Source organism: Vespa crabro, chromosome 2 (assembly GCF_910589235.1).
Source record: "Vespa crabro chromosome 2, iyVesCrab1.2, whole genome shotgun sequence".
Classification (NCBI taxonomy): domain Eukaryota; kingdom Metazoa; phylum Arthropoda; class Insecta; order Hymenoptera; family Vespidae; genus Vespa; species Vespa crabro.
This window is the reverse complement of record NC_060956.1, coordinates 22,301,167-22,317,810: the sequence shown is the minus strand read 5'-3', so window position 1 is coordinate 22,317,810 and position 16,644 is coordinate 22,301,167. Positions and strand designations below refer to the sequence as shown.

The 16,644-nt window shown below is 44.6% G+C and overlaps 1 protein-coding gene across 1 annotated transcript in view; it reads right to left on the bottom strand.

Annotated features, from left to right (window-relative positions):
• Nucleotides 1-16,644, bottom strand: part of LOC124433006 (probable serine/threonine-protein kinase kinX) — a 95,505-nt gene that overhangs the window by 49,408 nt on the left and 29,453 nt on the right. Inside the window, exons 6-16 of the mRNA XM_046982484.1 lie at nt 14,118-14,222; nt 9,232-9,351; nt 7,684-7,853; nt 7,329-7,525; nt 7,116-7,148; nt 6,465-6,583; nt 6,217-6,400; nt 5,940-6,137; nt 3,768-5,849; nt 3,595-3,701; nt 3,295-3,503 (exon numbers count right to left, since the gene is read on the bottom strand). Of these exons, the coding sequence (XP_046838440.1) occupies nt 3,295-3,503; nt 3,595-3,701; nt 3,768-5,849; nt 5,940-6,137; nt 6,217-6,400; nt 6,465-6,583; nt 7,116-7,148; nt 7,329-7,525; nt 7,684-7,853; nt 9,232-9,351; nt 14,118-14,222 (3,524 nt within the window). The remainder of the gene's footprint in view (nt 1-3,294; nt 3,504-3,594; nt 3,702-3,767; nt 5,850-5,939; nt 6,138-6,216; nt 6,401-6,464; nt 6,584-7,115; nt 7,149-7,328; nt 7,526-7,683; nt 7,854-9,231; nt 9,352-14,117; nt 14,223-16,644) is intronic.

The window sequence follows — 16,644 nt, the reverse complement described above, 5'->3', positions numbered from 1 at the left end:
TTAAGTTAGAACGATAACGCACCATCCGGTTTGCGGACCTTCCGCTCGGTCGTTATCGTGCTTCCAATGAAGAAACCGGAAGAACTTACTTTGGTTGTATAATAAAAAGAAATTGTATAATAAAACTAGAAATTCAACCAAAGAGATTCTTTTTGATAACAGGAGCTCAAAGTCTTTGCCTCTTTCGATTCGACGAAGCTCTTTTCAAGAAAACGTTCTCTTTACCTTCCTTCCTTTTACACGTCCCTTTCCTAAGAACGTTTCCTCGTGCGACATCTTTAAGGCCGATACTTTAGTTTCTTTAAAAAGAGAGAAGCGTTTCTTAAACTCGACGTTTCCGGCTTTCCTGGTTAACGTTTTCAGCCACGCCAACTTGTTGCCCCGTAGACGTTGCGCACGGATTTCTCGGTATAAAGGAATAAACCTCGATGCGAGCCCATAAGGAGATCCTTCTTGGTCGGCAACTTCGATGAGACTCGATGAGGCTGATAGATCGGCGTGCGGGCTTAGGAGATCGCCTCGTAATGGTAAAGAAGGGTGTTACGGAGGCTGTGACGGACCTCTCGGTGGTATTTTCACTTAAGTTAACACGACCCCCTGCGAGGATGTACTCTTTGCAGACCGTCGACGACACTTCCGTCTAATAAAAGCCTAATAACGATCGATAGAAACGCCTAGCCTCCTTTCGTGCTTGACCAAGTCGAAGGATCAAGTACGAGGAAAAGCGAAGCGGTAAGTATAGTTAAAACGAATCGACAGTTGTTTTGCTTTGCGAACTCGACAGACGAAGAAACGATTCGATACTGAGAGGAAAACCGGATTTGCTTTGCTCTAAACGGCGAATGAGCTAACCGTGATAACTGAATGGCGGTAAGCGAAGACCTTGCAGCGAAGGTGGTATCGCTTGTTGTCGCTACGTACTCGTCGTCGTCGTCGTCGTCGTCGTCGTCGTCGTCGTCGTCGTCATCGCTGCTCGCAATCGCAATCGTCATACGGGTTTCCGATTACGCATGATACGGACAGGAAGTTTGCCCTACATAGATTATACTCCCACGAGGTTTTTTTATCGCAAAACCAAAGAACAATGTAGAATTTGGATGCAAAAGAGATCAGCAAGAGGATGCATTTCAATGAAAGAATTTTTGAAGAAAAAATTGCTGTTAAATAAAAAAAGAAAAGTACGTTGGCATAATCAAGTTGGAAAAGTACGTTAGTTCGGTCGGGCATTTTTCTCTGCAGCTTACATTTTTCGTATTGTCTCAAGTACGAAGGGAAAAGAAGAAAAAAATGATGGGTCATCGTGAACGAACGTAGATCATTTTCCCGATGGAATTTGAAAAGAGAGAAGAGGTCGACGAACGAGCCTTCCGAGAATTCGAATAAAATGCAAAACGAGAGACGGTCGAGCATACGAACGGCCGTTTTTGCGCGAATAATAAAAATACGATGGAAAGAATGGGAAGCGCCTGGTTTGCGTGTTACTCAGGAACGCACAAAGATCTAAGCTGATGCAAAAGCGAAAAAAGTCAAGGATTAATTAATGAATAGCACAATAGAGAAGCTTATCGTATATTTGTCAATGAATCATTCAATGAAATCCCATATCGTAGTTACGAAAGGGAAATATCATAGGTAAGCGTGTGATGGGATTTATAAATTTCGTCGTTTAACGACATATAACGATAACACCGTACGCTCTTTCTCAACTATTTGTATTAATAACGTTAAGTCGGTAATGAGAAATTTTTTTTGAGCGTAATAGGTCTCGCGACGACGATCGTAACGAATGGGTTATCGCTTATCTCAAGGGGGAGGTGGAGGGGCGAGGGGGAGCTTGATTAAACGATCGACCACTGAAAACCGATATAAAAGCTATAATTATGATAGCGAAGAAGGAGAAGGAGGAGGAGAAGGAGAATTAGAGGATATATTCATTTCGAAATCGCATATTTCAGGGCGATCCGGCGGAATTCAGTTGCGAAAAATTTCCGGTTATTGTAATTATTCCAGAATATTGCCTTCCCGGTACGATTTCGAACATTTAGCAACGAACGAACAAACAAACCGAATTCGTGGTTGTCCTCTTTGGCGCGCGACGCGGCTTAAGCTTAATCTATTTCGTCCCTTCCGGCCCCTATCCCCGAATTCGCTCATTTACATTTTCCCTCGCACACAATAACGTTTCTCAAACGTACAATCGTCTATCGTGGCAACCAAGAGTGCAGCAGGTGCGTACTCGGGAAAGCACGATTGGGCGACACGATTTGGTTGATACGATTGAAAGAGGCGAATTGGGCGACACGTTTGCGTTAATGGAAGTTTCGTGTAAGCCAACGTTAATTCACAGCTGCGACTTCGACGAGCGCTAGATTTTCAAGGTGACGACGCGGTTCGAACCTTCCTCTTTTCCGTATATCTTCCTTTTTTGCGATAAACGCGAACACGACTTCGACCTTTTCACGCTTCGTTCGCTTTTTATTCATTCGCCGTGCGAGTAACGAAAGTCAGTCCTATACGATAAAAGCTTCAAGGTCGCTTTTAAACGGGCAATGGGATAAAAGAGAATTGATAGTCGCGTTTGCGAAAGAAATCGTCAGAGATTAATTAAGACGGATTATGACGTATTATAAGTTCGAGCGGTGCAAAAGTTCGTTCGTTCGTGCGACCGATAGATCGATAGTTGCACCGCGAACCAAGCAATTCGTCGTGACTCGCTCCGGTGAGAGGTCGATAGTCGTGATGCGAGCTTCCATCCTTGAACGTAAAAGGTACACGAACGATAAATCGTAGATAGTGAGAGGGAGAGGATGTGCCATTCTACCAGCGAGCTACCGTGACAAATCGATGGGTGTTGCCCAAAGGTAACACAATTGGCAAGGCCACTTTTGTGTTCTCGAAGGACTATCAGGGATGCGGGCACGGTGGCGGTATCGAGCGACGCATCTCTTTTGGAAGGTCGCGAACAGGGAGGTCGATGTACTCGTGACGTTTCAGCGAGAGCGAAAGTATTTTCCCGAGATACGTCTTTCGAATACAATTAAGTATTCAGGCAGGAGTAAACGTTCGAGATGCGTTCGTTTTTGGCTTCTCACCGGGAAGAACTTTTGTTCGATTCTTTTTAAAATAACTCGATAATTGTTCGCGTATCATCGGCGTGACGTTAGCTTTGACGAGTAATTCGAGCGTTAACGGTGGTGCCTTTTAAGCGGCCATCTTCACGGGCAAATTATTTATAGGGAAAAGTTTGTCGAAGGTCAGAGGTGTGCGATCGCGTAGGGCGGAATAAATACTCACGTTCAATTGCATGATGATCTTGTTATAGGCCCAGTGCCAACGTTGCCGTGGTGTCATCTTTATCTCTGGCCGTTCCTTAAGTTGCGTTGGGACCGGCACGGCACCGACCATCTCTAAAAGTTCCTCGTCGGGCGGTGGTTCCGGTGGACTTCGCGGCGGCGTATCCATTTGAACGCTCTCCTCCAATGACGCTTGCTTCGTTATACTCCCTAGAATAATATCGGCTTTCTATAGGCATCTTTCTCGTACCTGGATTGATTTTTAGATTACGGATAGGAATAATAAAACTGAACTACTAACCGCGTGGACTGTCGATATGCGACAACGGTGGTGAAGACGTCTTGTACGCATCTGCCAACGAGTCCTCTCGTGAGCTACGAATCATTCCTTCCTCTCCGCGTTCGTACCTATGAGACAATTCGCAAGGATAAAAGTCGAACTAAAGGAGGAACAATTGAATCCACGATATTTACCTGTCGAGAGTTTCGTCCCTCATTTTGTACTCTCCGTTGACCTGATTGCTCAGAGTAATCTCGCTCTCGTCAATCGTCTCCTGATCCTTGAAGTAACCTCTCTGATAACTCTCGGCTCTTGTTATTGGCTGAGGAGCGCTGAAATTTTGGGCATAACCGGTCCCTCTATTCTGATACGAATCGGTTCTCGTTAGAGGCGGCTTGAAAGGCGGCTCCTGCGTGACGGAAGATACGGACTCCTTTCTGGTAGCCTGAGCGTAAGATCCTCTTCTACTGTACGACTCATCGGGGAAATGATCGGAGGCGTAAGAATCGCCTCTCGTCAGTTTGGGCTTTTGACTCGAATGTTGACTGAGCTGACTCTGATGGGACAATTGGGAATCCTTTCTCTGTGGCTCCGTCGGAATGATTTCGGGATACTCCTCGTCCTCGATCGCTTCTTCCAGATACGATTCCGTTCGAGCCAATCGTTTGCCATTTGTCGCAGCAGACGTAGAATGAACCGTCGCCGTAACCGTGATGATGCTGCTACTGCTAACGTGATTATCCATACTCGCTACGTGATTTACCATACTGGTAAGTGGCTGCGTCGTACTCTGAGGCGAGTCGACCAATGTGGCCGCGGCAGGACTAGAGTCACCCGCGGTCGAGTACTCGCTGTAAGCTTTCCTAGGTTGACTACTCTCGACGGAGCTCACGGCCGTTTCGAAGGAATCCTTTAATTCGTCGTCCCTCGATTCCAGCGAGTCCGTGTTTTGTTGCAAAAGCGGACTGGGCTCGCGCTTACCGAGCTTCTTTCTCCTAGACGCACCTATCTGCGAAACTTGCTCGTTTTCCTGATTGTACAAGTATTCCGACTCGCTAGACTGATAACCGTTCGTTTTTGTTTGGCCCTTCGGCGTGGTAACGGAAAGTTCCGGCACTTCGCTTTGTCTCCTTTCCGTGATAGCGACTGGTCCATCCTTGTAACGTTCCTCGTAAGAATCCTGATAAGATTCCTGATAGGATTCTTGATAAGAGTCCGGATATACGGATTCGTCGTATTGCTCCTCCTGATAATTTTCATATCGATTTTGATAATCGTTTTGATACGTCGTCGGTACGGTCTCCTCTTTCGTATAAGGGACCTCGTAATTCGTATAATCGCCTTGCTGTTGCTTAATATAAGCATCCTGATAATTATCTTGAGTCGTAACAGGCACTTCATTGTACGTATTATCTTGATAAGTATTTTGATAATCGGTAGACGTACTGATATTGTACTCGGAATCGTATTGCTGATACTGATTGTATGCATTCGACACGTTATTCTGATCGTAGACGGTCGAGGGTACGTAACCATCGTACTGTTTTTGATAACTATCCTCCTGATTATAGGTCTCTTGATATTCTACGTTGTTCCGATCATAATTCTCAACTTGATAATTGTTCTCAATTATCATGTCCTGGCCCTTGTCGTACCGATCGTTCGAGATATTCGTATACTGATCGTTAGATAGAACGGTGTATTGGTCGTTCGCTTGGCTCGCATTAGGATACGTCGTGTCCTCGTACGTTTTCTGATAAATATCTACATTCTTGTCTTGCACGTACGATTGCCGATACTCGTCCTTGTACGAGTTTTGCACATAGGATTGATCGTAGGCGTCTTGCGTCTGCGAATCTTGCCGATACGCGTACGTATCATCGAGCTGGCCCACGTAAGTGCTAGCATATTGATTGTCCTGGCTAACGTCGGTATAACGATTCTTGCCAGAAATGTGCGGCGGCGCCTGATCGAGAGAATCCTGGTGCGTGGCGTACAGGTTCGCGGGGTAAGAATTGTCTTGCGGCAAATTATCCTGACTGCGATAAGCGTAATTATAGTCCTCGTTGTAGTCAGACTTGTAATAGCTCTCCTCGGAGGGCGTTCTAGTCTTTGGCAGTTGCCTGCTCGGCGTAGCAGGTAGAGAGGCGAGTTTACGGTTAACGACGACGTTGCTCGGTTTGGTCGGTGTCGGAGGTAACTTCTTGCCGGTTCCTTCCTGGCGAGAGATTGGACGTTGCTGCGGCTGAATTGCTTTTCTACGACGACCGTGGCCGCTATCGGAAAGGGAACGAAAAAATGTATCAGTATCAGGACGAAGCGGACGAGGATATACCTTTCTTTCTGGCCATATTAGTAGTCCATACCTGTAGTCCAATTCCTCCGACTCGTAACTACGTTGCCTGATGACCGTCGGCCTGTAATCGGGTCGATGAATACCGATACTCGATGCGGGCCTTTGCGGAAGCGTTTTCCTATTTCGTTTGTTCTCGTAATAAGTGCTCGTCCCCGAATACCATTTCCCTCCGCTGTCCCATTGTCTGTCCTCGTCGTCCTGACCATACCTAGAACGACCGAGGAACGATAAGAAGAGAGTAAAAGACGAGAGAACTTATTTATCATCGGATAATGACAATGGCTCACCTTTCGTCTTGATAATCTAATCCGGTTATAGCGTCGTAATACTCGTTATACCTTATGTCCGTTTGACATTCCGGATAAGTGGCGTTCATCTTGCTCGTTCTACCGTCGCTGCTATAGCCATCGGTGAAGTACGAATGCTCGTCGTAGAGGGTCATCTGTCTTTCCAAGGACGGCCGTCTGTGAGCTGCATAGAATTTGATTTTAACGCAAGAGTCATTGTGATTCCTTTCGATTGTTGAATCGTTTACCTCTTCTTCGCGACGTAGTCGTCGTCGAACTTGGGTAGTACTCGGTGTCGCTGTAAATTCTCGTATCGTCGAGCCGCGTACCGTGATAATCGTAGCCCTCGCTGTACCAACCATCTTGACTGAAATAACGTATCAACTTTTTAAATTCCGACGTTTTCCAAATACAGAGGATAGACTCGCTCGAATACGAGCGATAGGTAAGTAGATCGTGATGGACGGATGTCGAAAAGGATGTGGCGTGATCTATGCGCGCGCGCGCTTCTGCAATACGTGCATGCAAATTCTTTCGCCGCGGCTCGATCTTACTTTACGTCGAAGGAAACGTTAAGTGGGGCCGAGCCATGGTAAAAGCAAAATAAACGATCGCAGGTGCGAACTAATCGAGTCTACGAGGCACGAACTTAGTATGAACCGTGATAATGAATCGTGGTGAAACGAGGTGTGTAATATTCGACGCGAGCTTGTTCGATTACGACTTGTGTATGACGATAACGGCAACGACGACTACGACGACGACGACGACGACGACGACGACGACGACGACGACGACGACGACGACGACGACGACGACGACGAAGACGATGATGTGTGATAGACTCTGTGGGATCTCTAATATTCTCACGACTTTTTCAGACTTTATACGTTTCGTACCTGTCCTCGTAATCCCATGTATGCTTCCGTCGTCTGAATCAGGAAAAGAAATAATAGACGACATTTTTTTAGGCACGCACATATATTCTTAATTTCAAATCTGTAGTGTGGCATAAAAAAAGTGTAGAGTTCGATCGATATTCCGATCCATAACGTATTCTGCGAATTCTCCTTTGTTATTTTCCACGTTAAATTTTGCATCTGCTTAAATACCTGTATTCTTTGTAATGTCTCGGTCTACTATTATAGAAGAGTGGCTCGGAACATTCTGAAGAATGCTGTAGGGAATATCGCTGAGGCGGACCTTCCTCGGGATACGGCTCGTCGTATCTCGGACTATGACTTTGACTGGCATAACCACCGCCGTAACAAACGCTGCCGACTATTCGTCCACCAACCGTCGTTGGAATCTGCCAAGAAATATTATATTCTATTATTTATACGTACACAACTACATAACACGTGTCGCATAGACACGTTAAAAGAACCGTTGAGAATGATTTAAAGGATCGAGGCTGGTTTTACCGACTTCTAACTCGTATCTCGGATCGATCGGATCAATGGCTACCTGATGATCGTCCCTCTCGTAACTGTTTTCCCTGGAGGTTTCGAGAGACCTCTGAGGAGTAGCCAATTGATTCGCCGCGCTACGGAACTGCGAGGCCGAGCTGTTCGCCCCTTGTCCACCAACTGGATAATTCAGGTCCGACGTGTAGTCGGAATCCTCCGAATAACCGGCTGAAAGCGAAACAAACGTGATTCAACGGATTCTCGCAGATCGAATTGCGATGTTTTCATGTGTATCCTCGAACGCTCAATGAGACACGATAAAGGTGTCACTCTATCGCTAGGACCGTTATCTCTTTTTGTGCGTCGCGTATCGCCACTTTAAAAGATCTTGCGTATTTCGTTGGAGTTATTAAAGCGATCCGCGCGCGTAAAATTCCGCGGATCCCTTTCCTCGGACACTCGGGTCGAATTGGCGAGACAAGAACGGCGAGAATAAATGGCACGTTGTACGCGAAGAGCGACGCTAATTGTTCGTTCGAAGAAACGCGTTCGGTTGCCCGTCGGGTTGATGCCCATTAGCGTCGTAAAAATATGAGGCTATTGGATTTTCGTTAAATCAATAATTAGAACAAACTCCATCGTAATTTCGTGCTTCCCTTGCTTCCTAAGCGAATCACGAGTGTAATTAGAACTTTGTCGGTGATGCAGTTGGCCGCAATAATTTTACAACTTTCCGCAAGTGAAATTGGTCGATATTGAACGAGTTCGAGGAGCGAAGCCGTGCACTGGGGAGGAAGTAGGTATGTTTGCCGAAGATTCGCAAAAGAACAGAACAGACGTTTTTTCGTCTCTTAGTAACGCTCGCCTTCGATCGGAAATAAGCGAACGATAGGACGGGAATACGTACGTATTTACTTTGCGTTCAAATGAGCGCCAAGGAAAGCGTTAGCTGACGGACGGATAAATCAAAGAAACATTAATCGGGACGGTGTAATGATCAAGATGAACGCTTTGCTCCTCTACCATGCGTTTTCTTCTTTTTTAACGAAAAGGATGAGAAGGACGCATTGACTGGTAAGTTACCGACAACTCTGAACACGAGTTCCATGGTCGATAACTTGCTTTCATACGACGGCTGTCGTGTCGACAAACGAGAGTCAAAACTGACTGCTGATAATGCACATTATTGCAAACTAACAAATCGTTTGACAACGGCAAATTGATTTTTCGCGTTGGAAGTGCATCGACGTCAAACTTTTACGAGCCGTTCCCAGGCGGCGCGGGTTTTTCGGTTCTAAAAGAAAACTCGTAACGCGACCCAACGACGACGATCGAGTAAGGGCTAAACGTGACCCGGGCGAAAAAAATCAAAGGATCCTCCGGACGCGAAAACATTAAGTACGCGAGCCAATCGGTCGAAAAGAAAAAGGAAGAATAGGAAGAATCAGAAGAAGAAGAAGAAGAAGAAGAAGAAGAAGAAGAAGAAGAAGAAGAAGAGAGAAGCGATTGATCGGGGCCAAGTCTTTGATCGTAGAGAGCGATCGAATGGAATAGCAGTAGCTTAAAATGTAATATCTTTGGATGGGAAATGGCGGGGAATACTTACAGTGGCCTATATTGTATAATATCTGTCGGCGTGCCTGTTCGGCCCGTGCTTCCTGGTCCATCATGTTGTTCAGCATCTCCAGTTTCCTCTGCAGATCGGCTGCTTCCGTGTTCTCCGGGTCTTTCGAAAAGATAGAGATCGATTGGGGATACGTTTAATCGCGCGAGCCTCGACATCTAATTTCTTTAATCCGCACCGTCTTAAACGTCGCGTACATACGTCCTCTATATAAGTACACATATGTATGTACGTACAACGAGAGGAAAGAAGAAAAAAGTAAAGTAATCGATATTCACTACGCCTCTACCATAATCCGTATCTACTCTTCTAGATAATGAGCTAGCGATAGAAGGACCATTCATCGATCCCTCTCTCGTTGTTCATCCTCCTTTCTTTTCCTTCGAATGATTTTTTTTTCTTTCGTTATTAATTCATAACAACTCGCGAACGATGTCGCACGATTGAAACTGGTCGTACAGATTGATCGAGATTACGATAATCTCGACTTCGAATTCGAGCACGCGATTGTTTTAAAATTTTGGATCAAAGAAAAGGGCTCCTTTGAATATCGTCTCTCAAGTTCGGACCTATTTAACGCGGATTCGTGGAAATAACAGACGTGATATATACGTGTATGCAATGACGGAAGGAAAAATATCTATAGGATACGAATAGAGCCCTAACGGCGTAGCTACGCGCTTCGGTCACGCGAAAGTTGCATTTGCCATTTCGACGTCGGTACTTTGATATAATTTGCGAGAGAAGCCACGGAATGATGGACTTTTCAACCTGGGACATATCGTATACGTAATCGCTTATTGCATTCGGTCTTTTTTCTCTTCTCGTTTACGAAACGATAAGAACATGTACTTTTAAAAAGAAGAGATAAACAAAACATCGATATGTCCGCGTCGGAGAAACTAAAAAGTAATATCTCATTCCACGAACCGATCTAAAAAGCTAGATCGGAAAGAAGGAAAAGAACTCGGAGCATTTTCGTCGTTCGACCCTGACCCACATATTTTGCATACCGGCCTGAAGCGGCGACTCCTTGCCGCGAATAACACGTACCATCGTCTCCCTCTGCGATTTCCCGTTTCTATTTTCTCTTTTCTTCGTCTCTCTTACTCTCACATACACACTCATATGCAATAAGGCAGAGGGAGAGAGAGAGAAAGAGAGAGAAAGTGCTTGTTCGCTGCCAGTGGTCGCTTCTAACTTTGGTTCGGATGCAATTAAAATAAGGAACTCCCTGCGGTCGTGTCTAAAAAGGGTCAAGCCCCCGGAGGAGAGAGCGAGTCGATGTCTCCGTCTTTTTCTTCATCGTCGTCGTCGTCGTCGTCGTCGTCGTCGTCGTCGTCGTCGTCGTCGTCGTCGTCGTCGTCTCGGAAGCAGAAAGACCGAGCAGTTCTTTTCTTTGAGCTTTCCCCCACTTTCCAGCGAGACGACGAGAGTTTCAACCCTCCCACGACTCCGATGACCTCTCCAAAGCTTTCTCTCTCTCTCCCGTTTCTCCTCCGTTCGAGAATAGTGACGTCTCTTTAAGGAGATAGGGAAACCTGCCTGCTGCACTCGAAGCATCACGCACGCGCACGCCCGCTCGCTCTCACCCCTTCAACTCTTCTATTGTACACGACTCGGAGGAAAGAATATCGGTTGATGTTTTTTCGCGCGAGCCGCTTTTTTTATTTTTTTTCAGATTATTTTCTAAGCACTAACCTCGTTGGTCTTTCGACGTTGCTATTCGACGATCGTTCGACCGATATAAATACGATATATAAACGTTGCTCGCGTCGATAATATAACATCTGCTCGTCGATATATTGAAAAACGGCGTTGCGAGTAACTGCGAGCTTGAGTGGAAGCCCGCTAGTAGTGGCTCTTTTTACGAACGTAAACCGAGCGACCGAGCGTGTGTGCGATAAAGAGAGTTTCTTTCTACGAGAGACGAAGAGATTCCCCCGTCCAAGTTTTCCTTCTTTTTCTTTGTCTCTTTGTCGTTATCCACCTAGCCCAAGGCGAATTTTATCCGAGGTTCAATTTTTGCGATCCGCGAATGACACAACGAGACGTGTCTTTCTGAGCGAGTGTCGTCATTTATTTCTTCGGTTTTTCGGACAGACTCTTTTTATTTCCTTGCTGCTGGCCGAATCGAAAAGGATGCTAAAAATAAGAAAATTCTAGCATCTCTTCTTTTTCCTTTTCGCAAAAAAAGCGATCAATTTTATCGGAAACGAGTAACGAAGAAAAGGAAACGTTTGTCTCGAAAAATGCCGACGCGGAGACTTTTAATTTTCTCCCTTCGATTTCATAGCCGGCTTTTTGATGCGGCCTCGTCAGACGAGGAACCAAAAGATTCGGTCAAGGAACGAAATAACTTTCCGACAACGAAGAACGCAAGACCATCTTCTTTTATATATCCGTTTATTCGGCTGAAAGAAATGATTGAATCAAAGCGATATGCTATATAATATATATATGTATATGTATATCGCGTTAGACGATTAATTGGTTTCGTCTGTTTTAATCGTTGCTCCTACCTCCCTCCCTCTCTCTCTCTCTCTCTACTTTTCGAAGAACAAAGATCTTGGTATTTTGAAAAAGTTTGAAGAGCCTTTATCGTTCTTCTTTATCGAAACCTGACAACAATTTCGAACAAACGTTTTTCCTTCGATGAGTTTAATCGACCGTCGAAAAGATTCGATCAACGTGTACGACCATTCGCTAGATTTCGTTTTAATCGTTTCGTTGTTAACTTTACTGATTTTTCAACGTCTTCCTGGTGCGTAAGATAAATACACAAGTGTACGAAAATAATAAAGAAACTAGAAATAGAAATAGAAATACACACTCCACGATGCGTTTCGCATGCTTGAAAAGTGAAACGAATGAAGCTAACTAACGTAATTACTATCCCCATTCATTCGCCGACAGAGGAAAAAAATCAAATCGGAGGAATTCGCAAAAGACATTTTTGTTTCGTCGACGATTTAACGGATCAGACATCATCGGCGCCTACTACTATTGGTCGTCGATGATGGATCCGATTGAAAAGCAAAGTCGTATACGAAAGAAAAGAAGAAGAAAAGGAGAAGAGGCAGATAGAAGGGTGGTGGTGGTGGTGGTGGTGGTGGTGGGTTGGGTGGGGGGTGAAGGGAAACGACTATGGACAATTGTTCAGTTAAATTACAGTGTCGCAGCCATAGCTCGGTTGTATGTATATATCCGCAGGTACCCTCTCGCATCATTGCAACGCGATATCATTGTCATTAGCCTTCAAAGAACAAAGAAAAAGAAAAAGTCGCTCACTTAACGCGGCAAAGCCCATCCCCCCTCTTGTGCTATCGCCGCGCCACTGCGTGCACGTGCGATGGTGTGCTGCGAAAGTGAATGAATATGTGCGCTTTAATAAGGAAATATATGCTTGAAGAGAGATAGAAAAATAGAAGAGAGAGAGGAGATAGCGGGCGAGGACGGAACGGAATCGAAGAATAAATATATCGTATCGAATTATTATCGGCCAATCGAACGAATGGGAGAATAACGATAAAGGTTGTCGTCAACGGAGGAAACGGAAGTCAACGATGTGTTTGGATATTCAATAAGAAAATTGGAAGATAGGGATTTATAGAAATTTGTCGCGTAAATTACAAGTAAAAGCAACGATATCTTTGCGCGTGATAAAAGAGATGTCGGATAACGTATTTTTTTCCGATCGACAAGAAAAACACTCGATACGCAACGCTTTGTCACCGCTTCCAACGTTTCTTTCATTTTACCTCGATACTCTTAGCAAACCTGATTGTCGGCGCATCCGATGCTTCCTCTCTATCTCTTTTATGGACAAAACACGATAAAAGTCTCTGGATAAAGCTTACTGCTCAAGTACATCGAAAGGTCAAACGTCTCACCTTTTAACATTGATTTACGAACGATCGACGCGTTCTCTTTCTTCTCTAAAGATATCAAACTAAAGATAACGAAAAGCAGAATTCCTAGAAGAGGTGCCGTGCTCTCGTGATAATGCAATGCCTTTTCCTTTTTTTCATCTTTCTGTGTGTGTGTGTGTGTGTGTGTGTGTGTATGCGTGTGTTTTCACGAATTACGCCGGCGATCGATCGATTCGACGAAAGGAGAAAACATATGAGAATATTATTTTAACGGTGATAAATTCATCGATCAAAGAACCGAAAAGAGTTTTCTTAGCGTGACTTTACACTTTACGTCGTCATACTTACGTCGTAAAACACGCACGAGTTGATCCAAAAGAGATTGAACAATTAACTTAACGGAGAATAGAAGGAAAGGGAAAAAAAGAGACGCAAGACGATACGAAAAGATTGGAACAAAGCATTCGAGTCAATTAAGTTCAAAGCCATTTTCTTAATTACCGTGAAACGAGAAATCTCGGGCCTACTATCTTTCGTTGAACCGATCGATCGTCGTCGCCTACAATCTTTCCGATTGCATCGTCTTACAATATGGCGCAAAGATAAAGAGAGGATAAAAGAAAGAGAAACGAAAACCGACATGTAAAGGCTATGGTGCAGTGGCTGACGAGCAAAAAGAGGGTTATTATCGCTAATTACGTTCAAACAACGCGGATACTCTCGTGGATCGTGAAAGCGCGTCTCGTTTCGATCATTTTGTTAAATTTCCTTCTTGTTCGTATCTTTTGGATTAGAGCGAGATAAGGTAATTAAGCTCGACTATGTGCGCTCGACGCAAGTCCACGAAAAACGAAGCATCCGCTGAACGATAAAAGAAATAATACGTGAGGTGCGAATTAGCGCACGGCGTTCCCGCGATCAATGGGAATCCCCTAAAACCAAAAATCGGGAGGAGATCCTATTGATCAAGGTCAATGCGGATTTTGACGAGGGTACCTGAGCCACACATGGGCCGAGCTGCTCGCAACTGCATTGCCGTTTCGCTCGTTAGCAGGGCTTTCCATCCGGTTCGCCGATCGCTCTTTCCTGATTGGTCAGACACTGATCAGACGGTACGATTGGACGTTTCTCATCCGTTAACGATCGTGTTTTTTTCCTTTTCTTTTCTTTTCTTTTCTTTTCTTTTCTTTTCTTTTCTTTTCTTTTCTGCGTCTACGTGTGCGTCGGTAAACGTATGGGCATATGTACGTGTGTTGTTCGCGTCGACGCGGCTGCCAAAAGTGTTTTACGGTGATTGATTTGAAGATAATCACTGATTTCGTAGAGAGCAAACTCTTTTAGCTCGGATTAAAGGTCGAATAAACGAGGCGCCTCTTCGGCAATGCATTTTCTCTCTCGCAAATAGAAATCTATTAGCGATCTAGTCGGATTAACGAGACGAACGACAGTATCTCCAAAGTTTTCTTCTCTGTTCCACTCATTGCTGTCCTCTTTCACACATCTGTCTTTTCCCTGCCGTATGTAGATATATTGGAACGAAAGGTGGCCTCGGGACGACGGGGCTCGTCGAGACCAGTCAGTAGTTTCGTGATAAAAGACCTTATCCGAGACGAATAGAGATGAACAAGAGAGAAAGAGCTCCGTACGAATTTTCTGATTTAGCGAACGGTGATTTATGTATAAAATGCCGTCGGAGTAAGATCTTTTTTCTTGTCGCGGTGCTCAGGGATAGCCATGAAAATAAACCGTTCCCGTGTCGACGTAATGCTATGCAGTCCGATAAATCTGACTTATATTTATGAATCCATCGAGGTGTCTTCAAAAATACCGGCTTACCATTCTACGAGCGTCATAAATCTTTTCCACATGTACCTACGAGGATATTGATTCTTTCGGAGCACATTGCCTTTGGATAGTAGATTCCAACCGAAAATGTTATTTTTATATATCGGCAAAGTGATTGAAAGAGCGTAAAAAAATACATTATGCGTTCGAGTGAGTGTCAAGGTCTTAAAATATAATTTAAGAGGTATCTATGTTCTATTTACACGTCGCCCTGAAAAAAGCTCAATGAAAGGTAAACTGGGATAAGAAGGAGAGCGCTCGATGAAAATCCATTAAAAGCAGGCACGTCGGCGCGGATGTAGAGAAAACCGGAAATATACGTGGAATAAAAGTACACGCGGTTGTGAGAGGGGAGTAGGAAAGACAAAGGTGGAAAAGGAAAAAGAGAAGGAGAAAAAGAACGTGTAGACGAGGGTGACGTTGGAAAGAAAGGGAAAGGAAGGGAATGCGAGGAGGGTTAGAGGGATGGGTAGAGCGATGCAGCCTGCACCTAGGTTTATTATAAACGGCCTCCTTTTTTCCCTCATTTCGCAACACGGTCAAGTGGAGCATCGCGTGATACAAAATAATTTGCACCGTTGCTTTAAAAGGAACTCGCGTAAGACTTTGCGCACGATTTAAATATATAAGGGAATCGAGAAAAATCGTCCACGATAAAGGGCAATTTTCGCGTCAACGCGTTCGGCTAATCGGTCCGTACTTTAAACGGCTACGTCTCATCCTGCCCCGTCCCGTTCTACCCGTCCTACGTCGACGTTCTAGCCCCTCCTTATCGATCCTCCGACATTTATTCCCGTTATTGTCCCTAGTTCCTATAGCCTCCCGCCGGATTTTTTCTTACAACGTCGATCCATGGCGTTTTATCCCAAGAAAGAAAATTTTGTCCATTTTTATCACGAAATTATCGGAAACATGCTCCGATTGTAACCGAGAAGCGAGAGGGTCGATAACATATCGATCGTCGTGTCGACGACCGGCCAGTAGGTAAAAGTTGACCGCGCTTCTTGGAAAGTATTACTTTTTCGAACCGAACGTTTTTCTCTAAAAGATTATATTTAGGAAAAAGAACGCTCGTTCTCGCATCTAATGAGATAAATTTGGAAAGATTAGGAAATACTATTAACGCATATGTCTGAGAATATCGAGAAAGCCATTAACGAAGGGTCCTCATTTCATTATTACAAATTGATTAGCGATTGATAGGTAAACGTTTTTCAAAATCCTCCGGTTTAAATTGGTCTGCCTTTGGGGCGGTTACACAAAACGTTATTAACGATCGATATCGGAAGAGAAAACGATGAGTTTGCAGTTATACGCGATCGCTCATGAATAATGCATGTAAAACGCAGCTATACGATATGTATAGCTAGAATGCATCTCCTAGTTTTGTATAAACGTACGAAAAGCATGTCGGTCGTATCATCGGATGTCTGCTTGAGAAAGAATTGCATCGTCGTTGCAAAGGAAGAGGAAACCAAATTGAGAAACGAAGCGCTCTCTCTTCTCTTTTGTGCGTGCTCGCACAAACGCAGAAACGCGCTATCCTCGTTTCGTCTGAACCCGGGAGCGAAACTTCGAGCGAGGAAGCTTCGTTGGTATTTCCTTTTTACTCCTCTCTTTCCCCCCCCCCCCACTCACCTGCAACGTTCGGTCGATTTCGACCAATTTCCAAAGTACC